Source organism: Anopheles stephensi, unplaced genomic scaffold, assembly GCF_013141755.1.
Source record: "Anopheles stephensi strain Indian unplaced genomic scaffold, UCI_ANSTEP_V1.0 ucontig111, whole genome shotgun sequence".
NCBI lineage: Eukaryota > Metazoa > Arthropoda > Insecta > Diptera > Culicidae > Anopheles > Anopheles stephensi.
The window spans coordinates 52661-73356 of NW_023405027.1; the positions used below are offsets into that span (position 1 = coordinate 52661).

Here is a 20696-nt window from a genome sequence, read left to right on the forward strand (position 1 = left end):
GAAAGTGTCTTGTTTTACGTATAAATACTGTTGAAATTGTGAAAAAACACTTTTTCAATGTATTTAGCCTGAAAGTGTCTTATTTTACGTGTAAATACTATTAAAATTGTGAAAAAAAACACTTTTTCAATGTATTTAGCCTGAAAGTGTCTTATTTTACGTGGAAATACTATTAAAATTGTGAAAAAAACACTTTTTCAATGTATTTAGCCTGAAAGTGTCTTATTTTACGTGGAAATACTATTAAAATTGTGAAAAAAAACACTTTTTCAATGTATTTAGCCTGAAAGTGTCTTATTTTACGTGGAAATACTATTAAAATTGTGAAAAAAACACTTTTTCAATGTATTTAGCCTGAAAGTGTCTTATTTTACGTGTAAATACTGTTAAAATTGAGAAAAAAACACTTTTTCAATGGATTTAGCCTGAAAGTGTCTTATTTTACGTGTAAATACTGTTAAAATTGAGAAAAAAACACTTTTTCAATGTATTTAGCCTGAAAGTGTCTTATTTTACGTGTAAATACTGTTAAAATTGAGAAAAAAAACACTTTTTCAATGTATTTAGCCTGAAAGTGTCTTATTTTACGTGTAAATACTGTTAAAATTGAGAAAAAAACACTTTTTCAATGTATTTAGCCTGAAAGTGTCTTATTTTACGTGTAAATACTATTAAAATTGTGAAAAAAACACTTTTTCAATGTATTTAGCCTGAAAGTGTCTTATTTTACGTGTAAATACTATTAAAATTGTGAAAAAAACACTTTTTCAATGTATTTAGCCTGAAAGTGTCTTATTTTACGTGTAAATACTATTAAAATTGTGAGTAGAATATTATCACTGGTTGGGAGTGATTTTTGTGATATCAGACGGACGTTAAAGAGTTGTAGTGTTGCGCGCTCGACTTACAATTTCATACTGTTTATTCACTGGTCCGGTTACAAGTTCATCCATTGGTCAAGTCACTTTCCCCTTAATTCACTTCTAAGTTCGTTCGTGTGCGTCAATTTATACTATCTGCTTATAGTGTTGTTCCTTTACCATATTTCGTGTAATAATTAATATTTCATGCATTTTCTACATTCCGGCCACCAAAAGAGAATTCTTTTCAATTTCTGCAAATTCGTTGTTTTTCTTCATGTAACATGCTAACCAGTATCCTATTCGCTAATATATACGTAATTGACGTTTCGCTTGGGTCGGTATCAGTGTTTGTTTACATTATTAGTGCACCATGTGGTTACACAAATCCCTCGTTTGTATCGATTGGTCGTGGTAACAAAGCTAAACGATTAGCTGTTCTAACAATTTGTTTCCCCCCTGCCGTACGTAGCGTAACTACACGCACGACACCATCCTTGCCCGGGTGCAGCGCCGTAATGCGCCCCATTGGCCAAACAGTCGGGTGAAGATTATCTTCCTTGATTATAACCAGCTGATGGATCTCCAGCTTAACCGGTGCGTTGTTAATGTGTTTGGCTCGGGCTTGGAGTTGTTGGATGTATTCCGGATACCATCGGGACCAGATCGTTTGCACGTGCCTCTGCACGAGTTGGTACTCCTTGAGTCGGTTGGTCGGAAGGTGTCGTATGTCAACATCCGGGATTGCTTGCATGTTGCTGCCGATTAGAAAATGACTTGGGGTTAATGGTTCTAAATCGCAAGGATCATCGGATAAAGGGGTCAAAGGACGGGAATTTAAACATTGCTCCACCTGAGCAATAAGTGTAAGCATACTTTCTTGGGCGATACTTGTTATACTTATCGTGCGTAAAATGTGTTTTTTAGCCGACTTGACTGCCGCTTCCCATAATCCGCCGAAGTGAGGGGCCCTTGGGGGAATGAACTTCCATTCCATTTCGTTGGACGAACACCAATTGATGATAGACCGGCGATCGTCATCGTTCTTCTTCAGCATTTCGTACACGCGATGCAGCTCGTGGGCAGCTCCCTTAAACGTTGTCGCGTTGTCGGAGTGTAACTCGCACACCTTGCCTCGGCGTGCCACAAAACGACGTAGTGCTGCCAGAAATGCCGTAGTAGTTAAATCACTCACTAGCTCGATGTGTACGGCTCTAGTCGCGAAGCAAACAAAGATTGCGATGTACGCCTTCGTCGGACTCCGATTGCGGACGGGTGATTTCAGCATAAACGGCCCGCAGTAGTCCACTCCACTGATCGAGAAAGGTCTGGTCGGTGATACTCTCGACGTTGGTAGGTCAGCAACACTTTGTTTCACGAGAGTCGGCTTGTTTTTGAAACAAACGTGACACCGGTGGTAAACAGCCTTAACGAGATTCCTCCCACCAATCAACCAGAATCTTTGACGAAGTGTTGCTAATAACAGCTGCGGTCCAGCATGCAACAGTTGAAGATGATACGCCACTGCCAATAACACCGATAGTGGGTGCTTCGCCGAGAGAATCGCTGGATGTCGTCCTTCTTCTGGAAGATCAGCATTTCCGAGCCGGCCACCGACGCGTAACACACCAGTATGGTCGATGTACGGTGACAACCACTTCAGCTTCGATTTGTCGGAAACATGCTTCTCTTGAGCTAAAACCTTTAGCTCCTCCGCGAACGAATCCCTTTGGGCTAACTGGCATAACTTCAGTTCGGCCCGACGTAGTTCCGTGGCTGTAAGCGGTGGAACACTCTTCTCCTCGATGTGTGGCGCATCCTTGCAGCTTACTCTCGATGATTTGTTGGCTCCCTTGATGCACTCCATGAAGCGTAAACAATAAGCTACAACTCGTCTCAGCCTGTAGTATGATGAGTATCGCTCGAACAGTTTGTCACGGAACTCACACCTCGTAGAAACTGTGACAATCCGTGACGCCGTCGCCCGTTCTTCGATGACACCGTCATTCTCCTTCACTGCTGGTGGATGATTTGGCCATGCATCATGACTGTAAGCCAACCAACGAGGCCCATGCCACCAACGTTCACAATTAAGCAGCTCCTCCGGCTTCAGACCCCGTGATATGTCGTCTGCTGGATTATCACAACCAGGAACGTGACGCCACTCAGCTATCCGCGTTTCTTCCTGTATCTGCGCCACTCGGTTGGCGACAAATGGTTTCCATCGACGTGGTGGAGAATCCAGCCAATACATTACCGTCATTGAATCGGTCCAACAAAAGGCCATCGTAGATGCCGGTAACGTTCGACTCACCTTCTGGAACAGTTGGGTTGCTAATCGTGCGGCGCACAATTCCAACCTGGCGATCGAGTGCGTATTCGCCAATGAAACCACTTTCGACTTCGCTGCTAACAATTGCACCGTCACAATGTTGTCCGTCGATTCTGCGCGTACATAACAGCAAGCACCATATGCACTTTGTGACGCATCAGCGAAGACGTGCAATTGCAAGCTGACCGTTGTAGGTTGGGAGATAAAACGTGGCACTCTTAATTCGCGTAGCGAATATAACGTTGAATGAAAGCTTCTCCACTCTTGTTGAAGCTCACCGGGCAGTGCACGTTCCCAATCCCAAGCCTTTCCATTCTCCTTCAAACTCCACAAACGTTGTAGAAAGACTTTCGCGATGATGATTGTCGGACCCAACAAACCAAGTGGGTCGAATATGCTTGCCGTGTACGACAAGATCAAGCTTCTCGTTAATACTTCAGCTGGTTGTGGAAGGCCAACCTTGAAGGAAAACGAATCGTTGGCGGGTTCCCAAACCAGCCCCAGCGTCGAAACAGCTTGACTATCCTTCCACTCGTGCATTGATTGAATCGCAAGATCTTCACGTGGGACATCTAGAAGCGATTCTGGAACGTTAGATGCCCACTTTTTCAATGCGAAACCAGCTGAATCGAGCATTGCGGTGATTTGCTTTCGCACTTCTACTGCTTCGTTAAGGTCAGTCGCTCCTGTTAGTAGATCGTCGACGTAAAAATCACGTAACACGGGATCAACTGCCTTCGGGAATTGATCTTTGTGGTCATGCGCAACCTGCTGGAGCGTTCTAGTGGCGAGGAATGGAGCTGACGCCGTGCCGTAAGTAACGGTATTCAGCTCGTAGGTCGATATCGGATCCAGGGGGCTCTTTCGGTACCTGATACGTAGCAGATTCCGATCGATGATGTTGTGGAGAATTTGCCGGTACATTTTTTCCACATCGGCCACTAATGCGATTGCGTAGGACCTGAATCGCAATATAATCGTTAGTAGATCTTCCTGGACAATTGGGCCAACTAGTAACGTATCGTTTAAGGAGTATCCCGAGCTCGTTTTACAGGACGCGTCAAACACGACCCGTACTTTTGTGGATGTACTCGATTCCTTCACCACCGCATGGTGAGGAATATAACAATGCGGAACACTATCATCCACTGGTTCGGTAAGTTTTCGCATGTGACCAAGTTCCTCGTACTCTTGCATGAAACGCTTATATTCCATCTCCATTTCAGGGTTGATCTTCAATCGCCGCTCCACAGCCATCAGTCGTCGATCCGCAATCTCCTTTGATGAACCCAATACTATATCTGCTCTGGGATTACGAGGCAGACAAACGATGTAACGACCATGGTGATCACGCGTTGTAGTGGCAGCATAATGCTTCTCACAAGCATCTTCCTCAAGCGAGAGAGCGGGTCCCTCTAGATTGGTCTCGTTCTCCCAAAACCGTTGCAGCAATGTATCGAGAGACTCATGGCTCCTAATTGAGTGGCACGAAACAGGACTAGCGACTGAAATGTGGGAAGTATTCCCAGCAACTGTCCACCCAAACGGAGTCTCAACCAACCAAGGACCGCCTTTGACCAGTAACTGCTTCTTTCCGGTATGCCATTCCCAATATGCGTCACTCCCAATGATCACATCAACTCTTGAAGGAAGGTTAAAGGCAGGATCAGCCAACGGAACGTCAGGGAATTTCCAACCAGCAACATCGATTGGGGCAGTCGGTATCTCAGCACAAGGGGAGTTCACTATCAGGAACTCAAGTGGCGACGAAAATGGCGCTGACTTTGACTGCACCGTTGCGATGATCGAACCCTTGGCTTGCTGAACACCCTCACCGATACCTGTCAATGCAACGTTGATCTTTGTACGACGTGTCAGCAGCTTCCGCGCTAGGGATTCGGACACGATATTGCACATGGATCCTGAATCCAACAACGCTCGTGCTTCATGCCGAATGCCATGGTCATCGACTAACCAGAGAACCACCGTTTCGAGAACCACAATTTCATTGCTCGAACCTACGTTCATGGTTACCTGTGGCGGTGAATCGTCGTGCAACATGCTGTGATGACGTGCGTTGCACTTGTTGCAACGGAAGACGGAATTGCACGACCGTACCTGATGATTCGGGTTCAAACAGTTGAAGCATAGTTTATGCTTCGCAATCACTTCACGCCGGAACTTTACGTCTCCTTTGCAGAACTTCGGGCAGCTTCGTAGATGGTGTGGCTCTGCACACTCTAATGGACAGGATGCGTAGGATGTGCTGCTAGCTGGCTTCCGCGTTGACACTGAATTGCTCACGTATCTAACCTTTCCTCCCATTCTTCTTTCTCCACAGGCCACCGGCGTTTGTTTCGATTCAGATATCTTCGCTAACGTTTGGGACGAACGAAGGATTCGGATTCTATCCTGCAGGAAATCGATTAGATCTGAATACTTATCCTTGGGGCTGGCCGATGAATGCTTTTCCCAAGCTAGGATGGTTGATGAATCCAATTTGAAGAACAGCAATGTGGTGAGGGGAGTGTCCCAGTTGTCAACCGGTTCCTTCAGCTTTCTTAAACCGTTCACGTGCCGCGTGAACTCGTCCACAAGCTGCGCCAATTCATCCACAGATCCTTCATGCATCGCGGGAAGGTGATGCAATGTTCGATAATAATCACGGACTAACATGCGCGGGTTATCATACCGTTTCAGCAGCGCGGCCCAGGTGGTCGCATAGTTGTCCGCGGTCAATGTGGTATGCTCGAACAGCAGCGCCGCCTCACTCTTCAATGATGACAACAGATACTGAAGTTTCAGTATCGAAGGTATATCTGCTGACGAATCGATCATTGCCACGAAGCGATCACGAAACGTGAGCCACTTCGTCGTATCACCGTCGAACGTGGGGAGATCGATTTTCGGTAACCGCACATTAATTGATCCGAAATTACCCGTTGAGTTCAGGCTAGAATTGGCTTGCAAAATCGACGCGTTGAGAGGATTGGCTTCACACGGTTGCTTTTGCAACAAAAATCCTTTCACCTTTCGGTACACACTGTCCATTTCACATCGCTCTTGCAGCAAAGCTTCTAACGCTTCGGGAGATTCTTCCAATTCCTCCAGTTTTGCTACCGCGTTCAAATAATCTTGAACATGCCGTTCTAGCTGATCCAAGCACACTGGTATTTCACCCACATCACTTTCACTATAATCGTTTTTAAATTGTTCAATGTTCTTCACAAGCATTTGCGCTTGGCGCTTTTTTAATTGCGCGGCTTTGATTTTCTTCTCCATTTTCTACGTTGCTTCACTAACACACACGTAAAATGAACAAAGTTCAATGTTCTGCACTTCACTAACACTTAATACAGACGATGTAACGTTCACTTTGAATTTGATTCGAAATTGTTCACAACCTGCTGCGTTGCATGCAAGTTTCGTTAGAATACGATAGGAGTGATGGCCGTTAAAATGGAACCACGCTTCGCAATGGCGTAGATTTCCGATGAAGCTAAGCTACGCGGGACGCTAAGCTTTGCCTGTTGCCTTAAGTTGATGCGTAACAACAACTTTCACTCCAGTAAGTCGATTTGAATAAATCGCAACACAACTCACGAGAAAACAAACGAACATACAAGGGTTCACGTGCACGTAATGACCTTTCACAGCAATTCGCGCCAATATGCGGAGCAAGACAGCGAACTGTTCGTTTCCTCACAAACACAGAGATGATTCACGTCACTGTGTACGGTAATTAACGTAGTGAATTTTTTCCGAAATCACTAAACCGACTTCACCAGATCCGGTTCGAAGGACCAAAAAATGTATAATATTATCACTGGTTGGGAAGGATTTTTGTGATATCAGACGGACGTTAAAGAGTTGTAGTGTTGCGCGCTCGACTTACAATTTCATACTGTTTATTCACTTGTCCGGTTACAAGTTCATCCATTGGTCAAGTCACTTTCCCCTTAATTCACTTCTAAGTTCGTTCGTGTGCGTCAATTTATACTATCTGCTTATAGTGTTGTTCCTTTACCATATTTCGTGTAATAATTAATATTTCATGCATTTTCTACAAATTGTGAAAAAAACACTTTTTCAATGTATTTAGCCTGAAAGTGTCTTATTTTACGTGTAAATACTGTTAAAATTGAGAAAAAAACACTTTTTCAATGTATTTAGCCTGAAAGTGTCTTATTTTACGTGTAAATACTGTTAAAATTGAGAAAAAAAACACTTTTTCAATGTATTTAGCCTGAAAGTGTCTTATTTTACGTGTAAATACTGTTAAAATTGAGAAAAAAACACTTTTTCAATGTATTTAGCCTGAAAGTGTCTTATTTTACGTGTAAATACTGTTAAAATTGAGAAAAAAAACACTTTTTCAATGTATTTAGCCTGAAAGTGTCTTATTTTACGTGTAAATACTATTAAAATTGTGAAAAAAAACACTTTTTCAATGTATTTAGCCTGAAAGTGTCTTATTTTTTGTGGAAATACTATTAAAATTGTGAAAAAAACACTTTTTCAATGTATTTAGCCTGAAAGTGTCTTATTTTACGTGTAAATACTGTTAAAATTGAGAAAAAAACACTTTTTCAATGTATTTAGCCTGAAAGTGTCTTATTTTACGTGGAAATACTATTAAAATTGTGAAAAAAACACTTTTTCAATGTATTTAGCCTGAAAGTGTCTTATTTTACGTATAAATACTGTTGAAATTGTGAAAAAACACTTTTTCAATGTATTTAGCCTGAAAGTGTCTTATTTTACGTGTAAATACTATTAAAATTGTGAAAAAAAACTTTTTCAATGTATTTAGCCTGAAAGTGTCTTATTTTACGTGTAAATACTGTTAAAATTGAGAAAAAAACACTTTTTCAATGTATTTAGCCTGAAAGTGTCTTATTTTACGTGTAAATACTATTAAAATTGTGAAAAAAACACTTTTTCAATGTATTTAGCCTGAAAGTGTCTTATTTTACGTGGAAATACTATTAAAATTGTGAAAAAAAAAAACACTTTTTCAATGTATTTAGCCTGAAAGTGTCTTATTTAACGTGGAAATACTATTAAAATTGTGAAAAAAACACTTTTTCAATGTATTTAGCCTGAAAGTGTCTTATTTTACGTGTAAATACTGTTAAAATTGAGAAAAAAACACTTTTTCAATGTATTTAGCCTGAAAGTGTCTTATTTTACGTGTAAATACTGTTAAAATTGAGAAAAAACACTTTTTCAATGTATTTAGCCTGAAAGTGTCTTATTTTACGTGTAAATACTGTTAAAATTGAGAAAAAAACACTTTTTCAATGTATTTAGCCTGAAAGTGTCTTATTTTACGTGTAAATACTGTTAAAATTGAGAAAAAAACACTTTTTCAATGTATTTAGCCTGAAAGTGTCTTATTTTACGTGTAAATACTATTAAAATTGTGAAAAAAACACTTTTTCAATGTATTTAGCCTGAAAGTGTCTTATTTTACGTGGAAATACTATTAAAATTGTGAAAAAAACACTTTTTCAATGTATTTAGCCTGAAAGTGTTTTATTTTACGTATAAATACTGTTGAAATTGTGAAAAAACACTTTTTCAATGTATTTAGCCTGAAGGTGTCTTATTTTACGTGTAAATACTGTTAAAATTGAGAAAAAAACACTTTTTCAATGTATTTAGCCTGAAAGTGTCTTATTTTACGTGTAAATACTATTAAAATTGTGAAAAAAACACTTTTTCAATGTATTTAGCCTGAAAGTGTCTTATTTGACGTATAAATACTGTTGAAATTGTGAAAAAAACACTTTTTCAATGTATTTAGCCTGAAAGTGTCTTATTTTACGTGTAAATGCTATTAAAATTGTGAAAAAAACACTTTTTCAATGTATTTAGCCTGAAAGTGTCTTATTTTACGTGGAAATACTATTAAAATTGTGAAAAAAACACTTTTTCAATGTATTTAGCCTGAAAGTGTCTTATTTTACGTGTAAATACTGTTAAAATTGAGAAAAAAACACTTTTTCAATGTATTTAGCCTGAAAGTGTCTTATTTTACGTGTAAATACTGTTAAAATTGAGAAAAAAACACTTTTTCAATGTATTTAGCCTGAAAGTGTCTTATTTTACGTGTAAATACTGTTAAAATTGAGAAAAAAACACTTTTTCAATGTATTTAGCCTGAAAGTGTCTTATTTTACGTGTAAATACTGTTAAAATTGAAAAAAAAACACTTTTTCAATGTATTTAGCCTGAAAGTGTGTTATTTTACGTGTAAATACTATTAAAATTGTGAAAAAAACACTTTTTCAATGTATTTAGCCTGAAAGTGTCTTATTTTACGTGTAAATACTATTAAAATTGTGAAAAAAACACTTTTTCAATGTATTTAGCCTGAAAGTGTCTTATTTTACGTATAAATACTGTTGAAATTGTGAAAAAACACTTTTTCAATGTATTTAGCCTGAAAGTGTCTTATTTTACGTGGAAATACTATTAAAATTGTGAAAAAAACACTTTTTCAATGTATTTAGCCTGAAAGTGTCTTATTTTACGTGGAAATACTATTAAACTTGTGAAAAAAACACTTTTTTAATGTATTTAGCCTGAAAGTGTCTTATTTTACGTGGAAATACTATTAAAATTGTGAAAAAAACACTTTTTCAATGTATTTAGCCTGAAAGTGTCTTATTTTACGTGGAAATACTATTAAAATTGTGAAAAAAACACTTTTTCAATGTATTTAGCCTGAAAGTGTCTTATTTTACGTGTAAATACTGTTAAAATTGAGAAAAAAAACACTTTTTCAATGTATTTAGCCTGAAAGTGTCTTATTTTACGTGTAAATACTGTTAAAATTGAGAAAAAAACACTTTTTCAATGTATTTAGCCTGAAAGTGTCTTATTTTACGTGTAAATACTGTTAAAATTGAGAAAAAAACACTTTTTCAATGTATTTAGCCTGAAAGTGTCTTATTTTACGTGTAAATACTGTTAAAATTGAGAAAAAAACACTTTTTCAATGTATTTAGCCTGAAAGTGTCTTATTTTACGTGTAAATACTATTAAAATTGTGAAAAAAACACTTTTTCAATGTATTTAGCCTGAAAGTGTCTTATTTTACGTGTAAATACTATTAAAATTGTGAAAAAAACACTTTTTCAATGTATTTAGCCTGAAAGTGTCTTATTTTACGTGTAAATACTATTAAAATTGTGAAAAAAACACTTTTTCAATGTATTTAGCCTGAAAGTGTCTTATTTTACGTGTAAATACTGTTAAAATTGAGAAAAAAACACTTTTTCAATGTATTTAGCCTGAAAGTGTCTTATTTTACGTGTAAATACTGTTAAAATTGAGAAAAAAAACACTTTTTCAATGTATTTAGCCTGAAAGTGTCTTATTTTACGTGAAAATACTGTTAAAATTGAGAAAAAAAACACTTTTTCAATGTATTTAGCCTGAAAGTGTCTTATTTTACGTGTAAATACTATTAAAATTGAGAAAAAAAACACTTTTTCAATGTATTTAGCCTGAAAGTGTCTTATTTTACGTGTCAATACTGTTAAAATTGAGAAAAAAAAACCCTTTTCCAATGAAATTAGCCTGAAAGTATCTTATTTTACGTGTAAATACTGTTAAAATTGAGAAAAAAAACACTTTTTCAATGTATTTAGCCTGAAAGTGTCTTATTTTACGTGTAAATACTATTAAAATTGTGAAAAAAAACACTTTTTCAATGTATTTAGCCTGAAAGTGTCTTATTTTACGTGGAAATACTATTAAAATTGTGAAAAAAACACTTTTTCAATGTATTTAGCCTGAAAGTGTCTTATTTTACGTGTAAATACTATTAAAATTGTGAAAAAAACACTTTTTCAATGTATTTAGCCTGAAAGTGTCTTATTTTACGTGTAAATACTGTTAAAATTGAGAAAAAAACACTTTTTCAATGTATTTAGCCTGAAAGTGTCTTATTTTACGTGTAAATACTATTAAAATTGTGAAAAAAACACTTTTTCAATGTATTTAGCCTGAAAGTGTCTTATTTTACGTGTAAATACTATTAAAATTGTGAAAAAAACACTTTTTCAATGTATTTAGCCTGAAAGTGTCTTATTTTACGTGTAAATACTGTTAAAATTGTGAAAAAAACACTTTTTCAATGTATTTAGCCTGAAAGTGTCTTATTTTACGTGTAAATACTGTTAAAATTGTGAAAAAAACACTTTTTCAATGTATTTAGCCTGAAAGTGTCTTATTTTACGTGTAAATACTATTAAAATTGTGAAAAAAACACTTTTTCAATGTATTTAGCCTGAAAGTGTCTTATTTTACGTGTAAATACTATTAAAATTGTGAAAAAAAACACTTTTTCAATGTATTTAGCCTGAAAGTGTCTTATTTTACGTGTAAATACTATTAAAATTGTGAAAAAAAACACTTTTTCAATGTATTTAGCCTGAAAGTGTCTTATTTTACGTGTAAATACTGTTTAAAATTGTGAAAAAAACACTTTTTCAATGTATTTAGCCTGAAAGTGTCTTATTTTACGTGTAAATACTATTAAAATTGTGAAAAAAAACACTTTTTCAATGTATTTAGCCTGAAAGTGTCTTATTTTACGTGTAAATACTATTAAAATTGTGAAAAAAACACTTTTTCAATGTATTTAGCCTGAAAGTGTCTTATTTTACGTGTAAATACTGTTAAAATTGTGAAAAAAACACTTTTTCAATGTATTTAGCCTGAAAGTGTCTTATTTTACGTGTAAATACTGTTAAAATTGTGAAAAAAACACTTTTTCAATGTATTTAGCCTGAAAGTGTCTTATTTTACGTGTAAATACTATTAAAATTGTGAAAAAAACACTTTTTCAATGTATTTAGCCTGAAAGTGTCTTATTTTACGTGTAAATACTGTTAAAATTGTGAAAAAAACACTTTTTCAATGTATTTAGCCTGAAAGTGTCTTATTTTACGTGTAAATACTGTTAAAATTGTGAAAAAAACACTTTTTCAATGTATTTAGCCTGAAAGTGTCTTATTTTACGTGTAAATAGTGTTAAAATTGTGAAAAAAACACTTTTCAATGTATTTAGCCTGAAAGTGTCTTATTTTACGTGTAAATACTGTTAAAATTGAGAAAAAAAACACTTTTTCAATGTATTTAGCCTGAAAGTGTCTTATTTTACGTGTAAATACTATTAAAATTGTGAAAAAAACACTTTTTCAATGTATTTAGCCTGAAAGTGTCTTATTTTACGTGTAAATACTATTAAAATTGTGAAAAAAACACTTTTTCAATGTATTTAGCCTGAAAGTGTCTTATTTTACGTGTAAATACTGTTAAAATTGTGAAAAAAAACACTTTTTCAATGTATTTAGCCTGAAAGTGTCTTATTTTACGTGTAAATACTATTAAAATTGTGAAAAAAACACTTTTTCAATGTATTTAGCCTGAAAGTGTCTTATTTTACGTGTAAATACTATTAAAATTGTGAAAAAAACACTTTTTCAATGTATTTAGCCTGAAAGTGTCTTATTTTACGTGTAAATACTGTTAAAATTGTGAAAAAAACACTTTTTCAATGTATTTAGCCTGAAAGTGTCTTATTTTACGTGTAAATACTGTTAAAATTGTGAAAAAAACACTTTTTCAATGTATTTAGCCTGAAAGTGTCTTATTTTACGTGTAAATACTATTAAAATTGTGAAAAAAACACTTTTTCAATGTATTTAGCCTGAAAGTGTCTTATTTTACGTGTAAATACTGTTAAAATTGTGAAAAAAACACTTTTTCAATGTATTTAGCCTGAAAGTGTCTTATTTTACGTGTAAATACTGTTAAAATTGTGAAAAAAACACTTTTTCAATGTATTTAGCCTGAAAGTGTCTTATTTTACGTGTAAATACTATTAAAATTGTGAAAAAAACACTTTTTCAATGTATTTAGCCTGAAAGTGTCTTATTTTACGTGTAAATACTATTAAAATTGTGAAAAAAACACTTTTTCAATGTATTTAGCCTGAAAGTGTCTTATTTTACGTGTAAATACTATTAAAATTGTGAAAAAAACACTTTTTCAATGTATTTAGCCTGAAAGTGTCTTATTTTACGTGTAAATACTATTAAAATTGTGAAAAAAACACTTTTTCAATGTATTTAGCCTGAAAGTGTCTTATTTTACGTGTAAATACTGTTAAAATTGTGAAAAAAACACTTTTTCAATGTATTTAGCCTGAAAGTGTCTTATTTTACGTGTAAATACTATTAAAATTGTGAAAAAAACACTTTTTCAATGTATTTAGCCTGAAAGTGTCTTATTTTACGTGTAAATACTGTTTAAAATTGAGAAAAAAACACTTTTTCAATGTATTTAGCCTGAAAGTGTCTTATTTTACGTGGAAATACTATTAAAATTGTGAAAAAAAACACTTTTTCAATGTATTTAGCCTGAAAGTGTCTTATTTTACGTGGTAAATACTATTAAAATTGTGAAAAAAAACACTTTTTCAATGTATTTAGCCTGAAAGTGTCTTATTTTACGTGTAAATACTGTTAAAATTGAGAAAAAAACACTTTTTCAATGTATTTAGCCTGAAAGTGTCTTATTTTACGTGTAAATACTGTTAAAATTGAGAAAAAAACACTTTTTCAATGTATTTAGCCTGAAAGTGTCTTATTTTACGTGTAAATACTGTTAAAATTGAGAAAAAAACACTTTTTCAATGTATTTAGCCTGAAAGTGTCTTATTTTACGTGTAAATACTATTAAAATTGAGAAAAAAACACTTTTTCAATGTATTTAGCCTGAAAGTGTCTTATTTTACGTGTAAATACTATTAAAATTGTGAAAAAAACACTTTTTCAATGTATTTAGCCTGAAAGTGTCTTATTTTACGTGTAAATACTATTAAAATTGTGAAAAAAACACTTTTTCAATGTATTTAGCCTGAAAGTGTCTTATTTTACGTGGAAATACTATTAAAATTGTGAAAAAAAACACTTTTTCAATGTATTTAGCCTGAAAGTGTCTTATTTTACGTGTAAATACTGTTAAAATTGAGAAAAAAAACACTTTTTCAATGTATTTAGCCTGAAAGTGTCTTATTTTACGTGTAAATACTGTTAAAATTGAGAAAAAAACACTTTTTCAATGTATTTAGCCTGAAAGTGTCTTATTTTACGTGTAAATACTATTAAAATTGTGAAAAAAACACTTTTTCAATGTATTTAGCCTGAAAGTGTCTTATTTTACGTGTAAATACTATTAAAATTGTGAAAAAAACACTTTTTCAATGTATTTAGCCTGAAAGTGTCTTATTTTACGTGTAAATACTATTAAAATTGTGAAAAAAACACTTTTTCAATGTATTTAGCCTGAAAGTGTCTTATTTTACGTGTAAATACTATTAAAATTGTGAAAAAAAACACTTTTTCAATGTATTTAGCCTGAAAGTGTCTTATTTTACGTGTAAATACTATTAAAATTGTGAAAAAAACACTTTTTCAATGTATTTAGCCTGAAAGTGTCTTATTTTACGTGTAAATACTATTAAAATTGTGAAAAAAACACTTTTTCAATGTATTTAGCCTGAAAGTGTCTTATTTTACGTGTAAATACTGTTAAAATTGAGAAAAAAACACTTTTTCAATGTATTTAGCCTGAAAGTGTCTTATTTTACGTGTAAATACTGTTAAAATTGAGAAAAAAACACTTTTTCAATGTATTTAGCCTGAAAGTGTCTTATTTTACGTGTAAATACTATTAAAATTGAGAAAAAAACACTTTTTCAATGTATTTAGCCTGAAAGTGTCTTATTTTACGTGTAAATACTGTTAAAATTGAGAAAAAAAACACTTTTTCAATGTATTTAGCCTGAAAGTGTCTTATTTTACGTGTAAATACTATTAAAATTGTGAAAAAAACACTTTTTCAATGTATTTAGCCTGAAAGTGTCTTATTTTACGTGTAAATACTATTAAAATTGTGAAAAAAACACTTTTTCAATGTATTTAGCCTGAAAGTGTCTTATTTTACGTGTAAATACTATTAAAATTGTGAAAAAAAACACTTTTTCAATGTATTTAGCCTGAAAGTGTCTTATTTTACGTGTAAATACTGTTAAAATTGTGAAAAAAACACTTTTTCAATGTATTTAGCCTGAAAGTGTCTTATTTTACGTGTAAATACTGTTAAAATTGTGAAAAAAACACTTTTTCAATGTATTTAGCCTGAAAGTGTCTTATTTTACGTGTAAATACTATTAAAATTGTGAAAAAAACACTTTTTCAATGTATTTAGCCTGAAAGTGTCTTATTTTACGTGTAAATACTGTTAAAATTGTGAAAAAAACACTTTTTCAATGTATTTAGCCTGAAAGTGTCTTATTTTACGTGTAAATACTGTTAAAATTGTGAAAAAAACACTTTTTCAATGTATTTAGCCTGAAAGTGTCTTATTTTACGTGTAAATACTATTAAAATTGTGAAAAAAACACTTTTTCAATGTATTTAGCCTGAAAGTGTCTTATTTTACGTGTAAATACTATTAAAATTGTGAAAAAAACACTTTTTCAATGTATTTAGCCTGAAAGTGTCTTATTTTACGTGTAAATACTATTAAAATTGTGAAAAAAACACTTTTTCAATGTATTTAGCCTGAAAGTGTCTTATTTTACGTGTAAATACTATTAAAATTGTGAAAAAAACACTTTTTCAATGTATTTAGCCTGAAAGTGTCTTATTTTACGTGTAAATACTGTTAAAATTGTGAAAAAAACACTTTTTCAATGTATTTAGCCTGAAAGTGTCTTATTTTACGTGTAAATACTGTTAAAATTGTGAAAAAAACACTTTTTCAATGTATTTAGCCTGAAAGTGTCTTATTTTACGTGTAAATACTATTAAAATTGTGAAAAAAACACTTTTTCAATGTATTTAGCCTGAAAGTGTCTTATTTTACGTGTAAATACTGTTAAAATTGAGAAAAAAACACTTTTTCAATGTATTTAGCCTGAAAGTGTCTTATTTTACGTGTAAATACTGTTAAAATTGTGAAAAAAACACTTTTTCAATGTATTTAGCCTGAAAGTGTCTTATTTTACGTGTAAATACTATTAAAATTGTGAAAAAAAACACTTTTTCAATGTATTTAGCCTGAAAGTGTCTTATTTTACGTGTAAATACTGTTAAAATTGTGAAAAAAACACTTTTTCAATGTATTTAGCCTGAAAGTGTCTTATTTTACGTGTAAATACTATTAAAATTGTGAAAAAAACACTTTTTCAATGTATTTAGCCTGAAAGTGTCTTATTTTACGTGTAAATACTATTAAAATTGTGAAAAAAAACACTTTTTCAATGTATTTAGCCTGAAAGTGTCTTATTTTACGTGTAAATACTGTTAAAATTGAGAAAAAAACACTTTTTCAATGTATTTAGCCTGAAAGTGTCTTATTTTACGTGTAAATACTGTTAAAATTGAGAAAAAAACACTTTTTCAATGTATTTAGCCTGAAAGTGTCTTATTTTACGTGTAAATACTATTAAAATTGTGAAAAAAACACTTTTTCAATGTATTTAGCCTGAAAGTGTCTTATTTTACGTGTAAATACTATTAAAATTGTGAAAAAAAACACTTTTTCAATGTATTTAGCCTGAAAGTGTCTTATTTTACGTGTAAATACTATTAAAATTGTGAAAAAAACACTTTTTCAATGTATTTAGCCTGAAAGTGTCTTATTTTACGTGTAAATACTATTAAAATTGTGAAAAAAAACACTTTTTCAATGTATTTAGCCTGAAAGTGTCTTATTTTACGTGTAAATACTGTTAAAATTGAGAAAAAAACACTTTTTCAATGTATTTAGCCTGAAAGTGTCTTATTTTACGTGTAAATACTGTTAAAATTGAGAAAAAAACACTTTTTCAATGTATTTAGCCTGAAAGTGTCTTATTTTACGTGTAAATACTATTAAAATTGTGAAAAAAAACACTTTTTCAATGTATTTAGCCTGAAAGTGTCTTATTTTACGTGTAAATACTATTAAAATTGTGAAAAAAACACTTTTTCAATGTATTTAGCCTGAAAGTGTCTTATTTTACGTGTAAATACTATTAAAATTGTGAAAAAAACACTTTTTCAATGTATTTAGCCTGAAAGTGTCTTATTTTACGTGTAAATACTATTAAAATTGTGAAAAAAACACTTTTTCAATGTATTTAGCCTGAAAGTGTCTTATTTTACGTGTAAATACTATTAAAATTGTGAAAAAAACACTTTTTCAATGTATTTAGCCTGAAAGTGTCTTATTTTACGTGTAAATACTGTTAAAATTGAGAAAAAAACACTTTTTCAATGTATTTAGCCTGAAAGTGTCTTATTTTACGTGTAAATACTGTTAAAATTGAGAAAAAAACACTTTTTCAATGTATTTAGCCTGAAAGTGTCTTATTTTACGTGTAAATACTGTTAAAATTGTGAAAAAAAACACTTTTTCAATGTATTTAGCCTGAAAGTGTCTTATTTTACGTGTAAATACTGTTAAAATTGAGAAAAAAACACTTTTTCAATGTATTTAGCCTGAAAGTGTCTTATTTTACGTGTAAATACTATTAAAATTGTGAAAAAAACACTTTTTCAATGTATTTAGCCTGAAAGTGTCTTATTTTACGTGTAAATACTATTAAAATTGTGAAAAAAACACTTTTTCAATGTATTTAGCCTGAAAGTGTCTTATTTTACGTGGAAATACTATTAAAATTGTGAAAAAAAACACTTTTTCAATGTATTTAGCCTGAAAGTGTCTTATTTTACGTGTAAATACTGTTAAAATTGAGAAAAAAACACTTTTTCAATGTATTTAGCCTGAAAGTGTCTTATTTTACGTGTAAATACTATTAAAATTGTGAAAAAAACACTTTTTCAATGTATTTAGCCTGAAAGTGTCTTATTTTACGTGTAAATACTGTTAAAATTGTGAAAAAAACACTTTTTCAATGTATTTAGCCTGAAAGTGTCTTATTTTACGTGTAAATACTATTAAAATTGTGAAAAAAACACTTTTTCAATGTATTTAGCCTGAAAGTGTCTTATTTTACGTGTAAATACTGTTAAAATTGTGAAAAAAACACTTTTTCAATGTATTTAGCCTGAAAGTGTCTTATTTTACGTGTAAATACTGTTAAAATTGAGAAAAAAACACTTTTTCAATGTATTTAGCCTGAAAGTGTCTTATTTTACGTGTAAATACTGTTAAAATTGTGAAAAAAACACTTTTTCAATGTATTTAGCCTGAAAGTGTCTTATTTTACGTGTAAATACTGTTAAAATTGAGAAAAAAAACACTTTTTCAATGTATTTAGCCTGAAAGTGTCTTATTTTACGTGTAAATACTGTTAAAATTGTGAAAAAAACACTTTTTCAATGTATTTAGCCTGAAAGTGTCTTATTTTACGTGTAAATACTATTTAAATTGTGAAAAAAACACTTTTTCAATGTATTTAGCCTGAAAGTGTCTTATTTTACGTGTAAATACTATTAAAATTGTGAAAAAAACACTTTTTCAATGTATTTAGCCTGAAAGTGTCTTATTTTACGTGTAAATACTTTTAAAATTGTTCAAAAAAACACTTTTTCAATGTATTTAGCCTGAAAGTGTCTTATTTTACGTGTAAATACTGTTAAAATTGAGAAAAAAACACTTTTTCAATGTATTTAGCCTGAAAGTGTCTTATTTTACGTGTAAATACTATTAAAATTGTGAAAAAAACACTTTTTCAATGTATTTAGCCTGAAAGTGTCTTATTTTACGTGTAAATACTGTTAAAATTGAGAAAAAAACACTTTTTCAATGTATTTAGCCTGAAAGTGTCTTATTTTACGTGTAAATACTGTTAAAATTGAGAAAAAAACACTTTTTCAATGTATTTAGCCTGAAAGTGTCTTATTTTACGTGTAAATACTATTAAAATTGTGAAAAAAAACACTTTTTCAATGTATTTAGCCTGAAAGTGTCTTATTTTACGTGTAAATACTATTAAAATTGTGAAAAAAACACTTTTTCAATGTATTTAGCCTGAAAGTGTCTTATTTTACGTGTAAATACTATTAAAATTGTGAAAAAAACACTTTTTCAATGTATTTAGCCTGAAACTGTCTTATTTTACGTACAAAATGCTATGAAATTGGTAAAAAAAGCACTTTTTCAATGTATTTAGCCTGAAAGTGTCTTATTTTACGTGTAAATACTATTAAAATTGTGAAAAAAACACTTTTTCAATGTATTTAGCCTGAAAGTGTCTTATTTTACGTGTAAATACTGTTAAAATTGAGAAAAAAACACTTTTTCAATGTATTTAGCCTGAAAGTGTCTTATTTTACGTGTAAATACTGTTAAAATTGTTAAAAAAAACACTTTTTCAATGTATTTAGCCTGAAAGTGTCTTATTTTACGTGTAAATACTGTTAAAATTGTGAAAAAAACACTTTTTCAATGTATTTAGCCTGAAAGTGTCTTATTTTACGTGTAATACTGTTAAAATTGTGAAAAAAACACTTTTTCAATGTATTAGCCTGAAAGTGTCTTATTTTACGTGTAAATACTATTAAAATTGTGAAAAAAAACACTTTTTCAATGTATTTAGCCTGAAAGTGTCTTATTTTACGTGTAAATACTGTTAAAATTGTTAAAAATAGCACTTTTTCAATGTATTTAGCCTGAAAGTGTCTTATTTTACGTGTAAATACTGTTAAAATTGAGAAAAAAACACTTTTTCAATGTATTTAGCCTGAAAGTGTCTTATTTTACGTGTAAATACTATTAAAATTGTGAAAAAAACACTTTTTCAATGTATTTAGCCTGAAAGTGTCTTATTTTACGTGTAAATACTGTTGAAAATTGTGAAAAAAACACTTTTTCAATGTATTTAGCCTGAAAGTGTCTTATTTTACGTGTAAATACTATTAAAATTGTGAAAAAAACACTTTTTCAATGTATTTAGCCTGAAAGTGTCTTATTTTACGTGTAAATACTATTAAAATTGTGAAAAAAACACTTTTTCAATGTATTTAGCCTGAAAGTGTCTTATTTTACGTGTAAATACTGTTAAAATTGTGAAAAAAACACTTTTTCAATGTATTTAGCCTGAAAGTGTCTTATTTTACGTGTAAATACTGTTAAAATTGTGAAAAAAACACTTTTTCAATGTATTTAGCCTGAAAGTGTCTTATTTTACGTGTAAATACTATTAAAATTGTGAAAAAAACACTTTTTCAATGTATTTAGCCTGAAAGTGTCTTATTTTACGTGTAAATACTGTTAAAATTGTGAAAAAAACACTTTTTCAATGTATTTAGCCTGAAAGTGTCTTATTTTACGTGTAAATACTGTTAAAATTGTGAAAAAAAACACTTTTTCAATGTATTTAGCCTGAAAGTGTCTTATTTTACGTGTAATACTGTTAAAAATTGTGAAAAAAACACTTTTTCAATGTATTAGCCTGAAAGTGTCTTATT

The 20696-nt window shown here is 31.7% G+C and overlaps 1 protein-coding gene across 1 annotated transcript; it reads right to left on the bottom strand.

Annotated features, from left to right (window-relative positions):
* Positions 1-3651: 3651 nt before the first annotated feature.
* On the bottom strand, positions 3652-6030 carry LOC118515245 (the record flags this gene model as incomplete). Its single annotated transcript, XM_036061929.1, has 3 exons — positions 5536-6030; positions 4754-5310; positions 3652-4666 (listed from the first exon to the last, which is right to left on the bottom strand). Coding segments are annotated over exons 1-3 (2067 nt in total), but the record flags the coding sequence as incomplete, so codon positions are not given.
* Positions 6031-20696: the final 14666 nt, after the last annotated feature.